This window comes from Humulus lupulus, chromosome 7 (genome assembly GCF_963169125.1).
Source record: "Humulus lupulus chromosome 7, drHumLupu1.1, whole genome shotgun sequence".
Lineage (NCBI taxonomy): Eukaryota > Viridiplantae > Streptophyta > Magnoliopsida > Rosales > Cannabaceae > Humulus > Humulus lupulus.
Window position 1 is genome coordinate 80,875,090 of NC_084799.1, and position 26,614 is coordinate 80,901,703.

Genomic DNA, 26,614 nt, shown 5'->3' on the forward strand with positions numbered 1-26,614 from the left:
GGTTGTCGGCCCTGTAAACACAAGACCCACCTTCACTCACCTCAAGTGAGTCTGCAACCCAAAAATGAGCTATGCTGCCGATGACTCCTACAACCCATAAATGAGACTCGTCGACAATGACTCTTCCAACCCATAATAAATCCTCTTCGAGCCCCTGTACCCCTAACAAATGAGCCACTGTCCCTCCCCACCGAGCTTCTGCTCCCCTCACCTTCAAATACGCGACCCATAACCACAACCTCCGCGAGCGAAGTCGAGATCTGCCCAAGCTTCTTCGTCGCTCTCCTCAAAGGTTCATTCATCACCTCTGCCAACCTAGGTCAAGATCTGCCCAAAATTCTCCTCCAAGCTCTCCTCTAAGGTTTGCGCCCCAAACCAGTATCAGGAACAGAAAAAAAAGAAGAAGAAAAAAAAAAGAAAGGCTTTATTTGTTTTGGAAGAATCACGTTTCAACTTTAGATTTAGGTTTTATTTAGTTTATGTTTTAATTTATTTTAAATTTAGTAATATAATTTCTAATTAATTTTTGAAATATTTAATTATAAATTTTAATTATTTTTTTTACTTTTAAATAAGAAAAAATATTTTTTTAAATTTTAAATTAATTTTTTATTTTGAAATAGACATGTGGAAATGACATGGCATTGCTAGATAACGGCTGAAATGCAAAATCATCATTCTGTTATGTTACCCACCAAGGACGAAATGTAACAGAAGTGTCATATTTCGATAACGTATATAGTTCAGAAGAATTTTTAACATTGCGAACCATTCAGGGGCAAGGTTTGAATCATTCATAGTTTGGAGGGTAAAAATGAAATTTATTCTATTTTTTAATTTATGTGTTAAAGTGTGTGTTTAAGAGAGAGGGTAAAAAAAGTAGGTGCCACGACTTTTTCTACACATATATTTCTTTTTTTTTTTTTAAATGACCTTTTTGTATATTAAATACTATTAATAACATTTTCACTCTTGATAAAATTTAGTATTTCCAAAAATAAAAAGGTTAACCAATGTACAATAGTATTAAATTTTTTTTAAAAAACTCTGACATTTAATTATTTTAATCTTATTTGAATTTTATTTTAATATTATATATAAAACATTAAGGTTTTTTTAGAGAAATATCTAAAACATTTAGATGTGTAAATTAAGATAGGGAAAATACTAGTTTGACCTCTGTATTTTGCCCGAATACTCGATCGACCCATGTGTTTTGTTAAATGACAATTCAAACCCTTTACTTTGCAAAACGGTTCAAATTATACCCTGGACTAGGGCTGGGCATTAATATCACTGGGTCGACCAAACCGGCCAACCCAACCCGCTAATGGGCCAAACAACCCGAAATTGAGCAGGCCAAAAATGATTGGCCCATTTTTGCTACAGGTCAAAATATAATAGGTCAGTCGCAACCCAAAGAATTCCAAACCCTATTAACCCAACCCGGCCTGGCCCAAAGACATACATCATAACCCTAAAACTTATACATCATATATTAATAGTGAAACCTAATCTGTCGTCTTGCCTCCCTTTACTCATTCTCTCTCATTATTTCTCTTCACCCCATCTCCAAAGACATAGGCGCCGGTGGTCTTGGTATTGGTCTTGTCGCTGCCTCTACTCTCTCATCTACGGCGCCAGCCCCAGGCATAGGCGGAGGAAGCTTTAGCGGCACAGGCGGAGGCAACTCCAGCAGTTCCAGGAAGAGGTACCTCCAGGAGCAGGCAAAGATGGCTTAGCTATCAACAATAAGTTATTGTGCTATTATTACTCTCCAATCAAGTTTTTAAAAAAAGTTTGAATCTTTGATCTATTAGCTTTAAACCTTCTCTGGGTATCTTTGGATTGACTTTAAATGTTATGTATTTATTTATTAGTTTTGGAAGATTACATGACAAAGGGAAGGAAGTTCTCAAGGCAACAAAACACAAATGAGTTCACTAGGTCTTTTTTTTTCTAACTCATTTTATAGTTGATTTCTGATTTTTGACTCTTTATATATGTGAGTTCTTGTTTTCCAACTCTATTTACATTGATTTTAGTTTTTTGTTTTCTTGTTCTTGTTCTTGTCCATCAACTAATGTTTATTATTGTATTTTTTTGTAATGACCCAACTACTCTAGACCTTGGACCATTACTAACTTCTATACAAAACTTACGAAAACATACATTTGAAATAACATATCTTTATTTCAGAACTGTAAGGTAAAGGCTTAAAACTATATAAAATTCATAAGTATGACATTGGGATCCCATTGTTAGAAACAAAACATAACTTTGACATAATGAAAACTTAATTAAAACTTATTGCAACCAATTGCGGAAAAATACATAGAAAACCATAATTAAATCGAACTCTCGGTTCTTCGATTCCATTCCGCCTCAATACACATCCCCAAGCTTCCAAGAACCTTTCCTACCACCAAAGCTATTTTCCTGCACATATAAACATAAAGGAGTGAGCCTAATGCCCAGTAAGGAAAATCTAACACATAAATCATATACATAAAATTCATATCAACATATACTAAAACATATCATAACATATGTCACATATACTATAATGGCCATTATTACTTGGGGTCCCGTAAACTAAACAAGTCATATGCCCATTAGATTTGTGGGGCTTGCTAGCTAAGCAAGTCATATGCCCATAAATTTATTGGGGCTTGTTAGTTATACAGGTCATATGCCCAAGTCTACAAACATATATAATATAACATATAACATATACATAACACTTAAATCATAAGATAACACATAACATAACATATAAAATCCTATCATATTTTCCTTACCAAAAGTACCGGATATGAGAACAGGTTTGGGACTTTGGAACACTCCTAAAAACTGTAGCGACCCAAATTCGCTATTAAGGCTTAAGGGCCTTGATTAGTGTGCCTGGAGGGCATAATGGGATTTATATGTGTGATTTTAATAAGTTAAATGCATGATTATGATTTAAAGCATGATATATGACTATTTGAGATGCATGACTATGTGTATTAGTATGCATGTAGGCCCTGATTGTGTTAAAAAGGGCATAATTGTAATTTTGGCCATTTTGGGCACAACGGTATTGATATCTGTGATCTGTGACTCGAGACGATCCTAGAATGAGCGGATTAGCGGAAAAGTCAAAGCGGGAATTTATACCCGGCTTGGGTTAAGCCTGGGGAGTTTAAATGGGAATTTAGAGAATATATATTAAGGTTAATTTTGATGATGAGGAATATATATATATATATTTGGTGATTAATCAGGTATTGGGTAGCAAGCGGGAAATTATTAGAGACACTCCAGGAATTAGTGGGAATTGGGTAAAATGACTAAAATGGCCCTACATGGATAAAAGGGTGTAGAATTAATAGGGAGGGCATTTTGGTCATTAGGCTTATTAGAGATAAGTTTATTTAAGCTTTATACTTAGTGGGATTGGTAGAAAAGAGTTATAAGGCTGTGGAAAAGAAAGAAAAAGGAAGAAAAAAGAAAAAAGAGAAAAACAGAGGGGTTTTGTTTCAAAGGAACGGTTTGTGGTTCTCCCACCATTTCCCTTCATTTTTCTTGGAGCTTAGCTCAGAGGAGAGCTAGGATAGGCTGAGCATCAAGGATCCTAAGCTAGACTTGAAGATTGGCAAGGGATTAGCAAGAACACATCAAAAATTGAGGTAAGTTTTTAGAAGTTTCAGTTTTAGGGTTTGACTGGGTTGAGCTTTGTATCTAAGCTGAATTGATGGGGATTTTAGGGGAATTCAGACCAAGGTTGTGAAGGAGCAAGCTAAGGAGGTCTAGGATTTAACTCAAGGTCGAATTTCCATCCACGGTATGAATTCTAAGTCTTTAACTTTGATGTTTGACTGAATTTCTGGGTTTAGGGTTAATTATGGTAGATTTTGAGATTTGGGTTGCATGAGCTTGGGTTTTGAGTTCTTGGGATGCTTGGGATGAGTGGGAGGTGTTGATAAGTTTGTTTTTGGGTTTGGTAAAGATTTGGACAAGTTTGGGGTTGAATTGGTTGAAAGAAATCGCAGAAAACGAAATTGGGTGTTGCCTGTTTGCAACTAGCGCTACAGCGCTAGTCTTTGGGCGCTGTAGCGCTAGGCCCTGTTTCTGGGGAAGTTTGGTTCTGCTTGTAGCGCTATAGCGCCCTCTTTTGAGCGCTGTAGCGCTACCCTATTCCCAAAAAGGGGTTTTTGGGTTATTTTTGAGGAATTTTGACCTAGGGTTCGGGGTTCGATTCCACCACCTTGTTTTGTGGATCTAGGACTTCCCGGGGGGCTCGGGATTGGTCCCGAGGCTAGGTTTTGGACTTGAGGTTTGATGATGACTTTGACCTATGAATTGTGTTTAGGTGAGCGCTAAGGCTCGAGTGGGATCGTGCTCGAGGAGTCAAGTGATCAAAGCTATCGAATTGAAAGGTAAGAAAACTGTAGCACCTGAGAATAGGGCACGGGCCCATAGTGTTATTGCAGGGCATGGCCCTAGATTGTATTACATGCTAGGGTATAACCTTAATTGAATTATATATGTTTGAAGGATTATTTCGAGTTGTACGATATGTGTAATTATAGTGAAATGAACGGCTAAGGCCGAGAGCGGCGAAGGCCGGGAACGGCAGTGGGGCCGGAAGTAACACTTAGCACATGGAGTGCTTATAGTCAGGGTAGGACCCAATGGATACATGGGGTATCCTTACGGTGAGGACCGAGACCCCAGGCTTTGGTAAGGCTTCTGGGGTGGCATGGCCGTGTTTGCTTGGTCTGATGGTTGACTTGTTTATCTGTGGATTATATGTTAACTATATAATATGCATATGCTATATACTGTTTGAGTTTTCTTGCTGGGCTTCGGCTCACGGGTGCTCCGTGTTGCAGGTAAAGGCAAAGAAAAAGTCAACCAGCCATGAGTATGGAGAGCGTGGGGGCGGCGCGTACATGTTCGGCCGGCCTGACTGCTTTGGTTGGGGGCATTTTTGAATATGGCTGTATTAACTTGTTCTTTTGATAGTTAACCAAGTGTAAATCTATTTTTGAGTTGTAAATATTTTGTAAACCTTATTTTTGGGATCCCAGATGTTTGATACTTAATGTTTTCAATGAAACTAAGCATTTTCAAATATTACAGCCTTAACTTCTGGTTTAGTCACACATTTGGTTTTAGAAACCTTGTAGAGTCAGTTAGTTGCACAATTTCTATTTTAAACTCACTTAGTAACGACTCTAAGGTAGTAGGGCGTTACAAAAACCATCAATGAAAGGGTGAGTATACTGAAGAAAAAGGAATGAAAAGAATGGACGAACTATACCATCAAGAATATACTTACCAAAAACCTTATGTTCAAGATCTTAGATTTCCTATCCAAAAATAAAGAATAAAGTTATGGTGCTGAGTAGAAAACTATAAGAACTTAAGGAAAACAATACCAAAAATGAACTAGAGTTTGGAATACCTTGAATGCTTCTATGACCGATCTAAACCTTGAACCGAAATGTGCTACAAACCTTACTTCCCAAGTGTTTAGTAAGCTTATAATCCCCAAGCCAAGTGTTTACACTCTCAAAAATAACCTAGCAGCTTGCAGCCTCTGAACTTAGCTTAATGAATGAAAATATGGCTGGGTACTAGGTCCTATTTGTAGAGTTCAAGAATGAAAAGATCTTCATTTAACTTGAATAAGATAATGGCTTTTTAAGTGAAAAATATTTGAACTATCGTTCAGCAAAGGCTGAAGACTCGGTCAGAAAGATGCTGGACTTATCAAGAGGTTAAAGATTAAAATGAGAACGTTTTCAAAAACATTCAAAAATATACTAAAGGAGCCGATATATCGCCCCTTGTAGGCGATATATCACCTGGGCCAGCATGCCCGAGGCTCGTCGAGGTGATCATGCGAAGTTACATGTTTTTCGTATCCCCATACTGCGATATATCGCCCCCTATAGCTGCGATATATCGGCATACGCTGAATATTTAAACACGAAATTGCACAATTTCAGCTTAATTTGAATTGAGTAAACAGCCTTGACTAAGTCCTCTAACGTTTTCAAAGCTGCTGATAGACCCTAGGATATTCAAATATTACTCTTAATAAACTTATTCCTCAAAAATACTTAATTATCATTAAACATACACATGACAAGTGTTACATTCTTATTGAGTCTATCTAAACCTTATAATATAATAAATATCACCATCAATATCAGTCATATTAATCAAACCTTAGGTTAAAATTAATATTCTTAAACTATAGGTTAAACTTAGAAAATCTACAAGTGTTACTACGAGTGTTCAATTAAATCTCGATCTGAACCAAAATCCACAGTCATAAAAATACTACTATTATTACTATTATTACTACTATCTAACTAGCTAAGTAAAGTTTTTGGACTCTATATTTTTTGGGGAGGTTTTTTTTTAGGAGATGGCTGGGTTTTGGTGTTTAGATACACTAGTCAAAAGCTTTCATACTTGGTGAGTAATGTCTAATTTTGAGTTTGAAGCTTCATTTTGGTCATCATAATTCTATGATAATATATTTAGCTTTTGTTTCTTTCTATGCATTGTGCTTGACAAAATGTCTCTATGAATTTTGGAAGAAAAAAAAATAGCGTAACTATATGCAACCATTTTGACTTTATAGCTTTATTTTGATCTTTGTTCATTAAGACACATTTTGATATTCAATAAAGAAGTTTGAGTATTGGTATTTTTAGCATGGACTTCTATACTCTAATTTTCATTTGTTATTTTGACTATCTAAATTCAATCTGAGATTCATTGGATTCAGGGAGTCTCAAAATCTCAGTGTTGTATGAAAGAATTGTTGAGAATAATAAACTATTGAAATGCGCTGATTCATTGGATTCTAGGACTTTCTTTCTTTTATAATTTTTTGTTATAGTAACTGAATTGCATGTTCATTTTATGTTGCGTATAAAAAAAATTGCATTCATGTGTATTTAAAAATTAATGTTGTATTTTATGAATTTTACTTGAAATATGTTAAATAATTTCATGATCATTCACTCTTTGGTGTACTTGATCATTCTATCTTCTCATATGTTTTTGTTTAACAAATAATTTTGTGCTTTGTTCTATACTCAAATCTATTATCTATATGTATCACTGTTTTTCTCATTAAAGTGTGTAACTTTTGCATCGTAGACAATAAAATTAAGGATAAGGGCAACAAATCAAGTGTTTTATTTTGTTTAAATTTCTATGAACTATATCTAGTTGCTAATATGAATGACTAATAATTTTAGTGCTTGTGTTTGGAATTTGGATAATTGTAATATTTGGCGGTAGTAAAAACTAGTAAAACATGTTTTTCTTCATTTTAGGTTTTAATTTGATATAGATTTTTGTTAAATGGGTTATAAACCAACCCAACCCAACCCAACTCTTAATATAATTAGTAGGGTTGGGTTATATGTAAAAAAATATTTTAAATGGGTTAGAATTTTCTAGGCTGATGTAATTGAGTTGAATCATTCAAACACTCTCAATCCAGCAACCCAACCCATGCCTAGCCCTACCTTGGACCTAGTTTTGGTCAAATAATTTTTTAATATGACTAAAATGACTCTTAGATTTTAATTAATGAATTAATTATATAATTAAAAATACATTTTAAATAAAAATAAATTAAATTAATTTTTAAATAAAAATATCTAATAAAACTATATTTTAATTAAACATAAATATTTTTTATTCAAAATTTAATTTAAACCTAAAACTAAAATTTTAAAGGGTGTTTACCTTCTTAATTAAAAAACTGTTTTTTAAAAGCAAGTTGGGAGTGTTTGGCGTTGTTTTTATAAAACAATTTTTAAAAACGAAGTTACAAAAAACAGAAAATTTTGAGAACAACAAAAAATTGTTTTCTGTTGTTCTAAAAAAAAATTTATCTATCTTTTTTTTTCTCTCATAAGTTTTTTAATTATTATCTAAGATCTTTTATTGTCACATCATTTTCTCTCTTACTAGTTTCTCTCTTTTCACTTTCCCTCTCATCACTTTCTATCTCTTTATTTTCTTTCTCCTTACATTTTCTTTCTTCACTTTCTCTCTCTCGTTCTTTTCTCTCTTCTCACTTTCTCTCTTTTCATTTTCTCTTTCATCATTTTCTATCTCCTTATTTTCTCTTGCATCACTTATTATGTCATCATTTTCTCTTTCATCACTTACTATATCCTCACTTTCTCTCTCATCACTTAATATATCATCATTTTCTCTCTCATTATTTCATCTCTCATCATTTTTTCTCTACTCACTTTTATCTCTTCACTTTCTTTCTCATTATATTCTCTATCATTTTTTCTTTGATCAATTTCTCTCAATTTTTATTTTTTCAAATTTTCTCTCCTTACTTTCTCACTCCTTATTTTTCATTATTTTTTCTTTCAAATTATTTTATCTTATTATTTATTATAAACTTTTAAAATAAAATTCTCTTTGTTAATTTTTATTTAAAATTTAAAAAAAATAAAACTAAAAAATTATTTTTAGAAAACATTTACCAAACACTATAAAAAAAAAAACTTTTTTATGTTCTCATTAACAAAACTTTGAAAACAAAAAAATAGAAAAAATGACAAACAGACCCTTAGGGTATGATTGGTATAGAATTTGGATACAACTTTATGATTTAGAAAACTGAAAATTTGTGGGCCCATGAAAATAATTGATTGTTAGCTAGTTTTTGAAAATCAGATCCAAATCTAAATTTGGACTTTATGTTGTAAAATAGAAAACGAATAAATCTCGTTTTGTTCGTTTTGTGAAATTTCTTCCTAAAACCCCTAAAAACAAAATCCATCTCTTCTCCCCTCCATCATTTGCGAAAGACAGAGCTTCTTCATCTCTCTCCCATCAATGGTGATTCGCTGCCCTTACTAACAGCACCTGATCCACTCCAACTCCACATCTACCATCAGCCACATAAAATGGTATCTCTAAAACTGGTTTCAATGTCTATATATATATATATATTTATGTTTGAGAGTTTATCGTTATTGTTTCTGCCTTTCCATTCTAGTCGAGTCATGTGATTGGAACCCAAATATTGACGTGGGATTTATATTTCCATCCTTTCTTCTCCAACACTGAATTGACGATTTTGGCGGTGAAGGGAGCGGCGATGGTGGCTCTGTACCGTTACCATATTGGGGACTAAGCGCGGTAGGGAGAGCTTTACTCTAGAGTTTATTCTTTTTCTGCTTGATCTATTATCCAGCAAACAAAATTAAAAAAAGAAAATAATGTTCTTTTTGGTTTAGAATTGATGAAGAAAAAAAAAAGAAAATTTGTAATTCTCTGAATATTTTTAATTGTTCTGTTATTCGTTAATTGAATTTTTTTTATTGTTGAGATTTTATAATGATAAAGTTTGACTTTTTATTTATTGTTTTGCTCTGTTGATATTTCTGTATCACTACAACACCTTCTAGAGGAGGAACTGAAAAGAAAATAAACAGAAACAGTCTAGCAAAAGAAAGAGAAAACACAAACAGAAACAGAACATTCCTAAAAAAACTCAATCAAGTAATCCTGCAGTCATTTTGGAAGATGTTATTCTAGTTTGCTTCTTTATGTCTTGAAAGATGTATAATTAGAAGATTGTAGTATGTGTTGCATCAAATGCTGAGTTTTCTTCTTATTTTTTATATTTTGGAATAATGTCAATTGGATTCTACATTTAATACTGCTCTTGAATTTTTTTGAAGTAATTTTATGCAACAATGTTTCTGGTTTAAGAAGAAAGAAACAGTGCACTCCACATGTTTGGGGAAATGCCTTAGAGACATAATGTATAATGTATAGAATATAGAATATAAATTTATATGCTTTAAATCACTATGGCTCAATATCAACTTTAGTAATTTTAATGTTACACTTTAATCCAAAAGCTCTAGTGCTTTTTTGTTTCTTTTGATTCTATACTTTTCTCTAATTTTCTCATGCTGAAAGTCTTTCATTTAATGTTTAATAATCAGTCGAACAAAGTTTTCTTCACCATTTTTGTCTACATATGTGTATATCTTAATTCTCAGTTAAAACATTAAATGCAAGTCTAAAAGCTCTCTCTTGCCTTTAATTATGATTTGGTAGGCTTTTGATCCATTGATTGTGAGCTAACTCATCTCTTGGACTTGTATGAGTTTGTGCCTAGATTTTGATTGCAACACAAAGAAAATATTCTTTGCATAATTATTTCTTTATTAAATATTTATAGTAAAATTGACTTTTTGATGGTTGTATGTTGTAAGGAGATGAAGCAGGAATTTCTGAGGCACCAGAGATTAATTTTAGTCAAACTTATATGGCTCAAATGGGAAATGTTAGAAATAATATTGCTTGACAAATGTTGCTTAGTTATAACAACAATGTTTAGTTAATTAAAAAAATGTAACTTTAATTTCGAAAAAAAAATATCAACATTAATGACAATGCAATATTGTTATGAATTTTATCAATGCACTATTATTAAATTTTAATTTATCAATATAATTAAATTTTACTTAATTAAATCTATTGATAAATTAAAATTTAATATTATACAACCTATGTATATAAAATTAAAATAATATTCAGATTCAGCTGAACCAATCACATATTTAGTTTCTGTTATATTTTCAAATTTAATACCAATCACAGATTTAGTTTTTTAAAACTCAAAAATGTGACATTGAACCAATCACATTTTCAGAAACATGTTTTTAGTTACTAAATTCAGATTTTCATTTCAGAATCTCAGTTTTGAAAAATACAGTTTTCTAATCGCGAACCAATCAGACGCTTAACTTTCCTTTTTTTTTTTTTCTCCTTTCCGTCTCTTCTTCTTTTTCTTCCTGCATCATTGCTCTTGCATCTTAACTCCCACGGTAGCAGGTTTCCATAGCAGCAGATCTTGATGGCTTCCATGGCGGCAGATCTTGATCTTGTTCAAGATTTGAGTCTATGAATGGCAAGATCCGAGTTTCGCGAATGGTGCTTTTCCATAGAGATTTGAGTCGTGAATGACCTGAGTTTGTGAACACTGACATCAAGGAGCTATTCTGTCGATCCCTACTTAGCCACAAATTTGAAGCTTTGCCTCCAGTTAGCCTCGCATCACTGACGACGCCCAAACCTCGCAAATCTGAGCTTTGCACCTCCGACTAGCCTCGCGCCCAGTCCTAGAAACTATTACAAAACCTTGGAAAATCATATCAGCGGGAGGGACGACTAGCTTCAAGTCAAAAACTATTTCACTAGTTTTCTTAAATTTTAGTCATATGTGCTTTTGAATGAAATGTTTGCAAAATTGTTGTTTGGAGAGGAAGACACGTCTGGTTCTGGAAAAAAACTTGGCACATCTTTGGAAAAAGGGCTTGGTAGCTGATATGAAGAAGAAGAAGAAGATGATAAAGGGGAAGATGTGGAGAGGGAAAGAAAAGAAAGAAATATTTTTTTTTTTGGTTTATGATAGTTTTAGTTTGAATAAATAATATTTTGTGCCCGAATAAAATTCTCCCCGAACTATGCACGTTACTAAAATATGAGATTTTAACCTGTGTAGAATAATTATCAATTTTGCCTCTTAAACTTTGACCACTACCAAATTATACCCCTTTTATAAAAAAATATTTTTTTTTTCTTAAAGTAATAATTATTTTAAATATCAACGAATAACTATTTTTTACTTTTTCTTTTACAATATTAATCAAAACTATTTTAGAATGAATATTTAAAATAAATACAAAAATTAAAAAAAAGACTTTTAATTAAAGAGGTGGCTAAAAGATTTAAATAAATAAATTAAAATTTTAATTTAAGAAGATGAGACAAATGAGAAAAAACTTTGTTTTAGGATTTATTTTTTTAATTTTTATATTAAAATATTTATTTTATATTGTAAAAGAAAAGAAAAGGTAAAAAAAAGTTAATTGCTATTAATTAGATTTTTAATTTTTGAGTATTTGAATTTTATTTAATTAATTTGAAACTCTTAGTATTATTTATTTTCTTAATCTTTTAAAATGATTTTTTTTTTAATTTTGAAGGATTTAATTATCAAATTTAAAAAGAAAAAAAATTAAATTAGTCTTAACAAAAAGGACACAATTTGGTAGTGGTCAAAGTTTGGAGAGCAAAATTTCTAATTATTCTATACATGATACCGCCACATAAAGAGACAAAATGCTACATCATCAATCTGTTAGCCACCTAAGACGAAATCTAACTGAAGTCTCATATTTTAGTAACGTACATAGTTCGAGGGGAATTTTTAACATCACGAATCATACAATGGTCATAGTTTTGAGGCAAAAATGATATTTATTCTTTTAGTTTTGTTTCTTAATTTTAATTTTTGTTTGTTTCGGGTTCAGGTTTTATGGATTTCGGGTGGAGAAAAATGATATCAAACCCGGTTCAAAATTTTCGGATTTTGTTCGGTTTCGGGTTTGGTTTAGTCAGATTTCGAGTTGGACTGGGCTGATTGGACTTTAGGCCAAAAATCCCAAATTTTCAAATATACCATTTCTTTTAAAAAAATTCTTTTTCTTTTTCAATATTTTGGTCTTATAAAGAATTCGTGCACGTCCTTGCCTTCTCAACAGCCACAAAAATCTAAGCAAAGTAATGACCACACATATGCAATCTTCGTCTTTCCTTAATTCCCTTAATTTATTCAAATAATAAGGCTATTAATCATAATATATATCAACCAGTCTCATACTTATTTATCAAACAGATAAAAATATTTATATTTATATGCAAAAAAAAAAAAAAAACTTGATACAATCAAAGATAAATGTACCAGTAAAATTAAGGAGCTTTTTAGGTACTTTGATGGAGGAAAAGAGGTGGTTGGCTGGCTGGTGGCGCTGTGGCGGCAGTGGGAGGAGGTCCCCGTTGGGCCAGCGTGCTCCCTAAGTACGGGAGGAGGTGGCTGGCTGCGCCAGCGGGGTCTGCTGCGGCGGTGGGAGGATGTGGTTGTGGTGGGTCTTGCCCGTGCGTGAGAGAGAAGGTCAGTGGAGAGAGGTGGTGGTGGTGGTGGTGGTGGTGAGCCGTCTGGTCTGGTCTGGTGCAGGACAGTGGAGAGAGAGGCTGCCCCCCATGCGTGAGTGTGAGAGGGAAAGAGAAGAAAGAAAGTGTTTATTTCAGTTTAGGTTTTTTTTTTTAATTAAACTTGGTCGGGCTTGGGTGTAAACCGAACACCCGAACCGTGCATGCTATACTAGAACCCCGAATCAGATTAGGTTCGAAATGTACGGCTTTTCAAAAAACTAGGTTGGAGTTCGGATCGAGCGGGTAAATATTCACCCCTAGTTTTAAGGAATAATTACAACTCCTACCGTAATATAAAAAACAATTTATTTTATTCGGTATGTTTAATAAATTACAAAAATATGAGAGTCTCAACCATGTATATATTTATATATGTTGACTTTTGTTTTAATTTTTTTTTTATTTTGAATTCAGGCACACGGTCTTCCCCAATTATTTTTTTTACCTTTGTTTTAATAATAAAAGTAATAATAATTATAGTTACTACCTTCAATAAAATAAAATAAAGTAGATTAATTTATTTTTATTTAAAATAAATATATTTATTAATATTAAAATTAATATTTATACAATTACTCAAAAAATAAATAAATATTTATACAAGATACAATATATTGTTAATTAAAATTAATATTAATACAATATACAGTTAAAGATAATCACAATATTATTATTCTTTATAAAGATATTATATATATTTTTTTAAATCATAGCTAGTCAAATTTCAACACTCAATATTAAACAAAAATCATAATCTAATCTAAATTTCAAGTTTTGTTACAAAAATATATTTAAAGTTAAAAAATTAGTTTTGTAAATCTTTGTAATAATCATGTTAAATAAATTTATAAATATTTATGTAAATGTGAGTTACAAAAATAAACTTTTTAGTTGTGAAATTAGTTTTGTAAATTGTTGTTACAAAAATGTAAAACTTGTTTTAAAAAAAATATTGTATTTCACCACTATATTCAATAAAGTGTTTTATAAATAATAAATATCTTAAATTTATATTTTTAAATTGTATAACATAAATATGTTGGTTCATATAATTTTTGGTACAATATTGTAACAATGTGAAAAAATATAATATTTTTATGTATATTTTGTTTATGATTTCTTAATTATAAAATATTTTCGTAAATGTTAATTACAAAAAGATATTTCTTAGTTGTAAAGCTAGATTTGTAAACCATTGTTACAAAAATAAAAAAATTTAATTACGAATTTGTTTGTAAGTTTTATCTACAAAAAAAAAATATATATATAATTCTATAACTGATTTTGTTAATATTATTTACAAACATGCAACAGATATTTACAAATTTGTAACAGATATTTACTAGTTTATAAATATTGATCACAAAAAATTGTATTTTACAGCTTTTATTTATGATTTTGTCACTCCGTATTTACACTTTTGTCATTCCGTATTTTTATCCAAAAATTCTGTATTTTTGTAATGTACCGTATATTTTATATTTTTTTTTTAACTTTTAGTGCATTTTTGTAGATTTCCCTAGTTTTAATCTAATTAGAATAGATTTTAATCAAATTTAATATGTTTTCATAATTTTTAAATGCATTTTTATTTTTAATTAACTTTTATATTTAAAAAATTAAAATTCAATATTTAATAAAAAATGAAGGGTATTTTAGTTCAATTAAAAAATTAATTGACTAAAATTGGGTCAATGATACTGATTTGAACCATTTGCATAATACTAAATCAAAATTATCATTTAACAGCGTAACATAGTCACAAACTAGCATACGCTCATGAGTAATATCGTCTTTTTAGTGAAGGTAATCTTGTCGTTTGAAAACCAAATACAATAATAATAAATTTGAGAGCCCATTTTTAAATTGGTAGTCTTTGTCGTTTGGTTTGTGTACTCCTAAAAAGAACCATTTGGGATTGGAGGCTATGATTATGAAATATTGAAATGAGCACTAAAAGACTAATAATGTCCAAAGCTCATTTCCATTCTATCCCACACATGGTTCGAAGCTCCCTACAAAACCCCATAACCCAACCAAACACACCCTTCTTGCCGAAAGCACCATCAGTCTTGGCCACCAATCTAATGAAATCCTACTTAGAGCAAGGCTTGGTCAAAGAAGCACGTTTGGTGTTCGATGAAATGCCTCACAGAGACGTGGTTGCATGGACTGCCATGGTTGAAGGCTACACTTCTTGCCATCACCATAGTCAGTCATGGGTTTTGTTTTCTGAGATGGTAAAGAATGAAGTCAGCCCAAATGCTTTTACTTTCACCAGTGTTTTGAAAGCTTGCAAAGGAATGAAGGCTCTTTCATGTGGGGCTTTAGTGCATGGCTTGGCTATTAAGCTTGGCATGGAGGGAAGCATTTACGTGGAAAATGCAGTCATGGATATGTATGCTACTTGTTGTGCTAGCATGGACGATGCATGCCGGGTTTTCCAGGATATATGTGTGAAAAATGCCGTGTCCTGGACTACTTTGATCACTGGTTTCACTCACAGAGGTGATGGCTATATGGGGCTTCGAGTTTTCCAGCAAATGCTACAGGTAAGTGGCTGTTACAATCTCTAATATTTGAATGATCACTTGAATCATTTATACTCGTTCAATTCAAGTCGTGTTACTGAACTTGGGAGCTTTCTGCAACGTTAATGAATTTCCTGAATGTCTTGGCAAGCAGGAGGATGCAGAACTGAACCCGTTTAGCTTTTCAATTGCAGTTAGAGCTTGCGCTTCAATTGGCTCACGTACTTCGGGGAGGCAAGTACAGGCAGCGGTGATCAAATGTGGGTTTGAATCCAATCTTGCTGTGATGAACTCAATACTGGACATGTATTGCAGGTTTAGTTGTTTGCCGGAGGCTAACCAATGCTTTCTTGAAATGAGTGAAAAGAATTTGATTACTTGGAACACCTTGATTGCCGGATATCAAAGAATAGATTCAAGTGAATGTCTATATTTGTTTTCACGGATGGAATCGCAAGGCTTTAGCCCGAATTGCTTCACATTTAGCAGTGTAACAGCTGGTTGTGCTGACTTAGCTGTTTTGGCCTGTGGACAACAGGTTCACGGTGGGATTTTTCAGCGAGGTTTCAACCAGAATCTCGAAGTAACTAATGCCCTTATTGACATGTATGCAAAATGTGGAAACATAGCTGACTCACGCAAAGTTTTTGACGAAATGTGTGATAAGAATTTAGTCTCCTGGACTTCCATGATGATTGGATACGGAACCCATGGATTTGGAAAAGAAGCTGTTGAATTGTTCGATGAGATGGTCACATCAGGAATTAGGCCTGATCAAATAGTGTTTATGGCAGTTTTGAGTGCCTGTAGTCATGCTGGCCTTGTTGATGAAGGCTTGAGATATTTCAATACAATGAGGAGTGATTATGGCGTTACTCCAGATCAGGAGATTTATGGATGTGTGGTTGATTTGCTTGGCCGTTCTGGGAGAGTTGCTGAGGCTTATGAATTAATTCAAAATATGCCTATAAAGCCTAATGAATCTATTTGGGGTGCTCTTCTTGGAGCTTGTAAAGCACACAGGCTTCCACATCTGGGCAAATTGGCTGCTACCAAAATATTGGATTTGAAGCCAAATACGGTGGAGGCCTATGTGTTGCTGTCAATAATTTACGCTGCTGATGGTAAGTGGCGGGAATATGCAAAGACAATGAACTTGATTAGAGGTATGGGGAACAAGAAAGAAGCCGGGAGGAGTTGGATTGAGGTAAGAAGCCAGGTTTATAGTTTTGTTGTCGGAGATAAAATAGGTTCTCATACAAAGCGGGTGTATGCAATTTTGGAATTGCTGATTCAACATATGAAAGAAGCAGAGTATGTACCCAATTTAGATTGCTTAATACATGACCTACAAGATGGAACTTGAAGGGGAAGCTGGTAATAATGACCTGAAAAACCTAATTTATCACTAACGGATTTAACTCTGGAAAGGCATTTTATTCTTGACAACATCTTTGCAAAATGCATGAAGGTGGACCAGCTAGGAAAAGAAGGGCCTTTTTTACTATACAAAAAGGATATTTGAAGAACAGGAAGAAGAATTCATCTTTGTTGAGAAGGAGTTTAGTATTTGTTAGATTTATAGCCATAAAGGAAAAACAAACAAGAAGAAATTGAAGGTAGAAAAATTTATGCATAACCAGAGTGATTTTTTGTACATTTCAAGATTCATTCTAAATGTATAATAATTTGTGAACCAAAGTGATAATAAAAACCAGCAAATTGCCCTTACTATTTTATGATTAATCTGTTGAACAATATACAATCATGGTTGCTTCATTATGGTAAATGAAGTCGCTAGGAGTCCATGAAAATGGTATTTGGACCTTAAATCAAATAATTGTTAACTCAATATTAAAGACTTTCTTTTGAAAAAACAAAGTAATTTCCAAATCTTTACAACCTAATGATTTGATTCCAAGAGCTGGCCATTTAGCTTGCATCTTATTTTCTACTACCAATACTCCAGGCAAGAACAAGAACCATTGTTAAAGTGATGAAAACGATGCCGATCCCTCACCACAATTACACGATTATATGCTTTTGAGATTAACTTTGCCGCCGTATGACAGTCATTGCATATTCTCAGATTCTTCATTATCCTTATTGGTGTTGGAGGACTGGTACTGATAAGTCCAAAGGCAATGGCAAGCTTTTCACTGTGTTTCAAAAGGGCAGTTTCCTTTTCTTCTAAGTCAATGTCGAGTGAAACCTCATTAGTCTCTGGTGCATAACCTTCCATCTTCAATTTCGTTGCCATTTCATCCAACTTTTCCTCAATCTCTTTTATCATGGGGTGTGTTTTGTCCCCAGCAAGAAACTCGTGAACTATACCATTTGCTTCGATAATGCTACAACCTGGAGTCTTCACCACCCCACGCCGCATCATTGTTCCCCTGACATCAAGAACATCATTCCAGTTTCCTCTTGAAGCACATATGTTTGACAATAGAACATGGAAACCATCATGATCTGGCTGAAGCTCAATGAGCATTCTTCCAATCCTCTCCCCCATGTCATGGTTTCCATGTTTTTTACAAGCCCCAAGTAAGGCACCCCAAGTAGAAACATCTGGTGCCATAGGCATACTTTTGATCAGTTCCTCGGCCTCTTTCAGCATGCCTGCACGTCCTAAAAGATCAACCATGCATCCATAATGCTTAACATTGGGTTCTATCTTGTGTTCTTGAATCATAGAATTGAAATGGTGACGCCCCTCTTCAACCAAGCCCATGTGTCGACATGCTCCAAGAATAGCAACAAAAGTAATCTCATTAGGCGCTACCCCACATGCTTTCATTTCTGAAAACATGTGCAGTGACTTCTCTACCAACCCATTCATAGCCAACCCAAGAATGAAGGCATTCCAAGTGGAAATTCGCTTCTCTGACATCCCTTGAAAAACCTCCACTGCGTTATCTACGCACCCACATTTCATGTACATGTCTATAAGAGTTGTACCCAATATGGGATTAACCTTTAAATTGTTTTTCCTTATATAGGCATGGATCCATTTTCCCAGGTCCAGGGCAGCCAAGTGAGTGCAAGCTGAGATAACACTTACCAAAGTGGTCTCATCAGGCTTGACTCCAAATAGCTGCATTTCCTGGAATAACGCCAGAGTTTCAGAGAAGCAGTCATGTTGAGTATAGCCTGATATCATTGCACTCCATGAGATGACATCTTTCTGAGGCATGGAATCAAATAATGCCTTAGCATTTTCAACTAAACCACATCTTAAGTACCCAGACAGCATGGAGTTCCAAGTTATCTGGTTCAAAAGATGAGCTGCATTAAACAAACTCTGAGCAGCCATTATTTCACCACAACTCGAGTACATGTGAATTAATGCATTTTGCAGGTTAACATACGTTTCGATTCCAATTTTCACGACCAAGCTATGGACTATTTTCCCTGTCTGGACGATCAACAAGTTTGTACATGCAGAAAGAACAGTAATCACCACAACTTCATCCAACTTAATTCCATCAGCATTCATTTTCATAAACATAGTCAAAACCTCATTGAACATCTCATTCTGTTCATAACAAGAAATCACAGCGCTCCACAAAACCATGTCTTTCTCAGGTATATCATTGAACAAATGACAAGCCTCGGTCACCGAACCTGCCTTACCAAACAATGCGATCATCGAACTTGAAGCGATTGTGTTCTTTACTGGCATTCGATCGTAAATATACTTCGCCTCCTGTACCTTGGCCGTTTGAACATAGCCTCCTAAAATTGAATTCCATGTCACTAAATCTAAGCAAGGACTTTCATCGAACAGCTGCCTTGCATCAGTCATATTCTCACAAACAGCATACATGTTAATCAATGTGTTCTGAACATAAACATCCGAATCAAAACCCATTTTGAAAACATGACTATGCATCTGCTTCCCTTCAATTTGGGATAAGCGAACAGCACAAGCGTGAACTAGAAGTGGGTATGTGTAGTAATCAGGACCCATGTTTTCTTCCAACATAGATTTGTACAGAAACAGAGCCTTTTGAGGACAGTTTCTTTGTACATAAGCTCTCATCATAGTATTCCAAATGAACCCATTCGAGTTCTCAATGAGATTGAATATATAGAGGGAGTAGTCAACATGAATAAAGGGTAACTCAGTGGAGAACTTGAGAAGCCTACTTGCTGCAAATGTGTCTTTGATGAACCCAGTCAAGACCATTTGAGAGAGGACTTGCTTGAATTGCTTGAAATCTTGGCATTTGTTCAAGTGTATCTCTAAGATTGATACATTTATAGTAGTTCTATGCAGAGTCCTGTGATTCAGAGTGGGTTTTATGGCTGCAGAAAGGTGCCTCAGATGGACCAAACTCATAGATGGAGATGATGGTTAGACAAACAAATGGGTTGCAAGTCATTCAATAAGCAAATGAAGGCAAATATAATACAAGCCATTTATATATATTTTTTATGTAGGTGTGTGACATTTATTTTGACTTTGGTCCTTGTGACTTCAAGATGGTTATTCTCTCCTACTCATTCCCCAAGGATACAGTACACAAAAGAGGAATATTAGAATACAATACTGTTTAAGACTCGAAGTCAAGAGTCAAATACTCAAAACCCTTCAAAAACCTCGAAAGAAAAAAAAATGGCTCGAAAGCCTAAACTCAAACCCATCTCTATCTCTGAAAACAGCATCTTCAGTCCCGGCACCGCCGTCGAGATCAGCTCCGACGAGCCGGGATTCCGAGGATCCTTCTACTTGGGTTCCATCGTGAGAGCCCGCTCTTCTGACTCATACTTGGTCGAATACAAAACCCTGGTTAAAGAATCGCCAAAAGGGCCCCGACCCTTGAAGGAAGTGGTGCGTTTAGCTCAGCTCCGGCCGGCGCTGCCGCTGGAGACCAAATGGGTTTTCACGGTTGGCGACGAGGTCGACGTGTACCACAACGATGGGTGGTGGGAGGCCGTGGTGACAAGCGAGTTGGGAAATGGGAGGTTTCAAGTGTTCTTTGGTGCTTATAAGGAGGAAATGGAGTTTGCCAAGGAGGATATGAGGCTCCACCGCAAGTGGGTCAATGGGATTTGGGTTCCACAGTTGGATAAAGACAAAGAAGATGAGCAGGTTTGAAAAGCTTTCACTTTTCGTAATGGGTTTTTCTCTACTCGACTCTGTCTCTGTTTTTACAGTTCGCAACTTTTCTTTCTTGCCTTTTCGACCTTTGAAGTTTGGACAGTTTCTCTCCTGTATTTTTGCATGTTGGCCTCCCGGATGTCACTGTCTTCTACTTGAGAACGATGGGTTCATTGACATTGTTTATGAAGTTTGATGCATTTTGTTTGTTTCTAAAAAAAAATTGAAAAATTAACCCAATCCAACGGTAGGGGAAGAAGGCAAAAAAACAAAATATTCTTCTTTAGCGGAGAACATATTATTTTGATATCTTTTGACTTGTCACTTAAGCAAATAGAAAGAAATATACGAAGAAGACAATACTTAGATTTTTTTCTTATTTGCAACTCACCGTTTGTTCTTTATTCTCTTTGGTTTATTTATTTATTCAAATATATATGATGAAGGGTCTTCTTCTGCATGTCGTGCTTAGCTTTACAAGCTTAGTTTCTCATGGACTACAGAAAACGCAAATTGGGAAGGAGAAAAGTTCTGGTGAAGAAACAAAGGAAGAGAAGTTTGGGTTTGAGAAGGGGACTGTGGTTGAAGTCAGCAGTGATGAAGATGGTTTCCACGGTGCTTGGTTCACTGCAACTATTGTTGAGCCAGTAGGGAAAGACAAGTTTATTGTGGAGTACAAGAACTTGAGGACAGATGATGACAAAGAGTTTCTGAAAGAAGAGATAGATAAACTCCATATAAGACCTTGTCCACCAGAAAATTTAACAGATGGTTGTTTTCAGTTGCTTGAAGAGGTTGATGCTTTTTACAATGATGGCTGGTGGGTTGGTGTGATTTCGAAGCTTGATACCGATTTAAGATATGTTGTCTACTTTAAGAGTACTAAGGAGGAAATGCAATTTCATCACTCTGAATTGAGGCTTCATCAGGAATGGATTGGCGGTAAATGGGTTGTGACTTCTCAGGTATGAATTCTATAATTGTAACCAAATTTTCTTCAAGTGAAGCTTGCTTTGGTATATTAAACAGTTCTCTTACAACTTTAACACCTGCCTTGCTCTCTGCTATATAGTATATAAATGTGGTCAAGGATCTGAAAAAATATATGCTACTTTTCTTTTTCCTTCTGTTGGGAAATGAATCAAACGATAAAATATGTGTATTTTTTTAAAAAAAAAAAAAAAAAGATTTTTTCAAGAATAAAGCAATGTGGAAATTTTTATAACTGGTGTGAATAAAAGGAAAGAAATCCCCTAGAAGGTTTGGGAATAGCCTTGGGAGCTAATTTATATTTACTGACATCAAAGCCTGAAGTTTGAGCAGTGAGGTTTGTGAAAAATTGTTAATAAACAAATAAGCTTTACCTATAGCTTTAACTACCAACTGATAACCTCTTCGAGCATTATTTGTGGGGTACCAACTGATAACCTCTTCGAGCATTCTTTGTGGGGTAAGGTGGATGAAGATATTCATAATGGTATCATAGTTTGACAAAAAAAAATTCTTACTTTCTTTCTTTAAAAAAAAATTCTTACTTTCTTTGTTATAATTATTCTTAGTTGTACTTCACTAGGTTTCTAACATTTGTCCTGGCAGGCATTAAAGTTTTGATGGCGAAAGCAAATAACTACAAAAAATATGCGGTTCAACTTGTCGTTTGAAGCCATGACTTACTATTGCTGAGGAAAACAGAGTTCGCAGCCTCTTTTCTTTTTCTTTTTTCAACCATGTTTATATGTTTAGCTTGTCTAGTCTAGACTCTTGAACTCACACACCAAAGCTGATGCTTGATGCTTGTAAATTTCTGGCTTAAACGTCACTGCTTTTGAGGTAAGTTCAATACTGTCTTTGTCATTTATTGAATCATCAGTCCCAGCTTCTTTTTGCATATAAGATAGTTTCTAAGAGAACTCTACTAAACGAAATGCTAGCTGTAGGCACAACTTTTTTCACCACTTCAGATACAAAATTTAAATCAAGCTGATTGAGAAATAACCTTCATGGGTATTAAATGCCTTACACATTGAGTACTGGGCTGCATCTGCTTACTGATTCAAACAAAAGATATAGGTTACTTGTTCACCTAAATGGGTTATCTACCTAAAAATATCATCTTCTAAGTATCAAATATCTTGGCAGAACTTAGAAACCAGACTAGGGTGTCCTTTTTTGCCGTTTTGACTTTCTAGTCTTCGTCCAAAGTCGATGATTTTGTAGTGGGTTGTCAGCAGTACATTGATTAAACGCTGCCAGTTGAGACATTATTTCAAGGTTCAGTATTCCCATAACCCAAAAATCAAAAGGGTTTGTGTTTTCGATTCACTATATATGTCTGATCTACACACAAAAATTGGTGTAAAATGGAAGGTGATTACTGTTGGACGATGATAAATGAGTCCATCTAAACCAATGGAAACTTCTAAAGTTCCTGTTATTTTTCGCTTGGCGAAGAATTCTATATGATTTAAAACCATAATTAAATATTTATAATTAGATCTAACGTTAACAAGCAATTAATGGGTAAAAAGCTGAGTAATGATTAATAAATGTGCATGATCCAAACATATAAATTTTTGTTAACAGAGTAATACCATGAAAAAAAAAACAGAAAGTAAATGATTTTTATCTATTACCATTGTAAGCAGTACATAATTATATAGATAGTGCATGATCCAAACATATAAATAGTAAATACATCCATTTTTGTTTTTCTTTAATCCTTGTTTACTAAGATCTCTGCCTTGTCTCTGGGTTACCATGAAACAAGTTCAGTAAACTAAAACTTTATTTCATTATAAGTAAAAACACTAGTAAAGGGAATCGAAAGCAGTAGCAGTGGCAGTAGAAAAACATGAAAAGAACAACAAAAACCAAAAGAACAAACAACAAAGATTGGTAGTAGGCTATACTACAAGTCCTCTTAACTTATCTTAAAGAGTTCCTAAACCTCCTTGACCTGAACAGGAGCAACGACTCCATTCACGTCCTTGTTCTCCTTGGCCTCTTTGTTCTCCTTGGCATCTTTCTTTTCCTTGGCCTCTTCTTCGACCTGGAAAGCTGAGACAGGAAAACTCCTAGAGAGCCCTGAAGGGGTCTTGAAAGTGATCTTCCCAGTTGGAGGGTCATCCACATAGATGTCACTGAGTGTAATCCAAACCAGAAGCTCCTTGGTCTTGACCCCAGTGAGCTTCCTGATCCTGTGAGGCTCGGCAATGGCTGTGACCTCATTGGCATAAGAAACCAGCTTCCCAATCTTCTCGAACTTGTGGGTAACACTCTTTTTCTGCTTTAGCCAAACAAAGCCAGTCTCTTTCACATAACCGCATTCCTCAATTTCCTTCAATGGCAACAGCCCATTTGGAAGAAATATCTCGTTTAGTAGAAACTTGGACTTTTCTTGGCAGATTTCATCTCCACGGTATATCTCAGCTTTGGCCCTGATCTCTTCTGTTACTAGTGACATTTTTTCTCTGAATATAAAAACTTAGTTTCTTTCTCTCTAAACAATTTTCTTTCTGAGAAAACAAAACGATACTATGCTTGTAAAGAAGATTTTCTATGAGATGTGGATACACTGGATGGTGGTGTCATAGAAAAGCTGTGTGAGTGGGGTTCATATAGTTGTGATGCCAAATATTTGCCCTTCTACTTTGCCAAAAATTACCAAACTTGCCTTTCATAAGTACCCTTGGCTTTCATCAAAATTGCAGAAATGCCATTGTCTTTTGTTGTTGCCATTTTTTTTTAGTTCAACCAACTCTCTTTCTCATTGCTATCTTTGGTGGACATGTAGAGAGATATACAAAATTTGCAAAAGTTTTATTTTTTATATATTTTTATGACACATAATAATCACAATAATAATATAAAAATGCTGTAGTTATACAAAATAATCGGCAAAGTGGTAATTACGTGAAAAGGAGATGGGTTTTACGTACGAAGGTGATATTAATGATACGGTTGAGTAATTATGGCCCAATTAAAGGTGTAGCGGTGGGGGCTAAAGAGTGTTAGCCAATGGGAGACTGCCACGTTTTGCGTAGTTGGGGATTTACTTATTTATTGAGTGAAGGAACGGGCAATGCTTTTCCACTATTTGGCAAAACTCCCAACTCTTCAACTAATATCCTAACATATTTAATTTCTCTAATACTGTCCCTTCATTTTATTATTATTTTGACAACAACAATAGTATTTTTCTTCTGAACCATAACCTTTGTAAAGATTTCTCCCCATTTATTTTGTTTGGCAAAAAATTCCCACGAATTAAAGAAATTATTAAAAATGAGTCCTTTTGTTACATCGTGTAATTTCTTTTTACGCTTTTTTATGGCTGGATTAGATCCAAAATGTGAAAAAAAATGTCGCACTTAAGAGTGTTTACAAAATTCTTAATCCAAACTAATTCGCACAATTAAATCTAATTGGCGAATTGATGATTAGATGCAATTTCACTGGTAAAAGTAACCATTTCAATCCAATAAGCATCTATTTATATAAATGTATATAAAAAATTAATATTTTAAATATTTAAAAATAAAAATATTAATATTTTTAAAAATTGATGTATGATATTTTAAATAATTGTATTGTTGAAAAATTATGTGATTGCTTTATATATATTGTTGTTAAAGACTTAAGCTTTGCTTGATGTTATATGTTATTGGAGCTTGTTTATTTTATTACTCGATATTTAGATTTAAAAATATATTTTATTTTATTATTTAGGTGATTTATTGGTTAGAAGGAAAAATGTGTATTTTAGTAAAAATTATTAAATAATTTAATATTAAAATAATAACCGCACTAAAATAACTGATCCAATTCGCACTATTGTGGATTTCATTGGATTGGATTTGAGTTGTTATGCAGATTAAATCTAAAATATAAATATGCACTTAGTGCGGATCAGATAAACTATAAACAAAATAGTGCGGATTAGATTGGATGAACACCCTGGTCACACTTTAATTAGTCTAAGTTAATTAACTCTTTTTAAAATTTATCTTTAGACAAGTTTCTTTGATTTTTAAATATTTAAAAAAAAATCTTCTTTACAATCAATTAAGATGATGTTTAAAAAATAATTAATTAGCTAGACCAATTAATGTGCCATAGGTGTCCGCACTTTGGATTTGGTTCAACCACGTTAGCAAAAAATCTATATAAGAATAACTGTTATTTTATTATAAAAAAAATTTGGTCCCAAATGAGAATAACCTCTAAATTGTAAAAAAAAGAATATACATTTTTCAAGTGTCGTATTAAAAAAATATATACATTTTTTAAGTTTCGTATTAATAAAAATATACATTTATATAGTAATAAATATGCACAGTCAAGTATTTTTTTCTAACTTTACTCACTATATATGAGATTAATTGTACATAAAGATGTCACAACAACTCTAAAAACTAAATCAATGTGTCACAACTTTACATACATATTTTTCAAATAATATTTATTAGAGAGTTCTTATTGTTTTTTTTTTTTTTTTTTGATCAAGAAGAAAAATTTCATTAATCAACCAACAAATTACACCCTCAACTCAATAAAATCCGACCCAAGAGGAACAACAAACTGAACCTCCAAAACTGAAAAAATAAATGCACTAATTACATGTTAATCTATGTATAAGGTCTCTCTCTTGTCTAGACAATTTTCTACTTTTAATAACAAATAATCTGTAGCTCACTATACTTTTTACATCTAAGGCAATCAAAGTATCAGATTTGGAGCAACCATCAAGGACACATCTATTCCTGTTCAGCCATAGACCATAGCAAGTTGCTGCACTAACAGCTATGCTGATTTGTCTCACAATACCAGAAGCTTTCAGTGATATCCACGATAACCAGCCATCAAACTCCACCGGCCACCCTCTGAAACCCAGCCAAGTAAACACTTACTCCACCAC

At 33.8% G+C, this 26,614-nt stretch overlaps 4 protein-coding genes and 2 long non-coding RNA genes across 7 annotated transcripts; 3 read left to right on the plus strand and 3 right to left on the minus strand.

Annotated features, from left to right (window-relative positions):
- Window positions 1–2,204: 2,204 nt before the first annotated feature.
- LOC133788362 (uncharacterized) lies at window positions 2,205–13,153 on the minus strand. Its single transcript, XR_009873193.1, has 2 exons — window positions 12,809–13,153; window positions 2,205–2,439 (listed from the first exon to the last, which is right to left on the minus strand). It is a non-coding gene; the product is annotated as an uncharacterized LOC133788362 (long non-coding RNA).
- LOC133789752 (uncharacterized) lies at window positions 7,767–9,409 on the plus strand. The gene is made up of 2 exons (XR_009873681.1): window positions 7,767–8,954; window positions 9,044–9,409. It is a non-coding gene; the product is annotated as an uncharacterized LOC133789752 (long non-coding RNA).
- Window positions 13,154–14,828: 1,675 nt separating the features above from the next.
- Window positions 14,829–17,329, plus strand: LOC133788364 (putative pentatricopeptide repeat-containing protein At1g56570). Its single transcript, XM_062225826.1, has 2 exons — window positions 14,829–15,611; window positions 15,745–17,329. Exons 1-2 carry the CDS (start codon window positions 15,006–15,008, stop codon window positions 16,954–16,956), a joined length of 1,818 nt encoding a protein of 605 aa, XP_062081810.1. The 5' UTR covers window positions 14,829–15,005; the 3' UTR covers window positions 16,957–17,329.
- Window positions 17,293–20,033, minus strand: LOC133788363 (pentatricopeptide repeat-containing protein At3g62890-like). The gene has a single exon (XM_062225825.1). The coding sequence runs from the start codon at window positions 19,933–19,935 to the stop codon at window positions 17,545–17,547; it is 2,391 nt and encodes a 796-aa protein (XP_062081809.1). The 5' UTR covers window positions 19,936–20,033; the 3' UTR covers window positions 17,293–17,544.
- LOC133788365 (protein AGENET DOMAIN (AGD)-CONTAINING P1) lies at window positions 20,005–22,582 on the plus strand. Of its 2 annotated transcripts, none has more exons than XM_062225827.1 (3): window positions 20,005–20,688; window positions 21,144–21,662; window positions 22,294–22,582. In XM_062225827.1, exons 1-3 carry the CDS (start codon window positions 20,212–20,214, stop codon window positions 22,306–22,308), a joined length of 1,011 nt encoding a protein of 336 aa, XP_062081811.1. In that variant the 5' UTR covers window positions 20,005–20,211; the 3' UTR covers window positions 22,309–22,582. The 2 variants fall into 2 exon arrangements, with proteins under 2 accessions (XP_062081811.1, XP_062081812.1); XM_062225828.1 differs by having other exon boundaries at window positions 21,201–21,662.
- Window positions 22,583–23,464: 882 nt separating this feature from the next.
- LOC133788366 (uncharacterized) lies at window positions 23,465–24,423 on the minus strand. Its single transcript, XM_062225829.1, has one exon. The coding sequence runs from the start codon at window positions 24,158–24,160 to the stop codon at window positions 23,639–23,641; it is 522 nt and encodes a 173-aa protein (XP_062081813.1). The 5' UTR covers window positions 24,161–24,423; the 3' UTR covers window positions 23,465–23,638.
- Window positions 24,424–26,614: the final 2,191 nt, after the last annotated feature.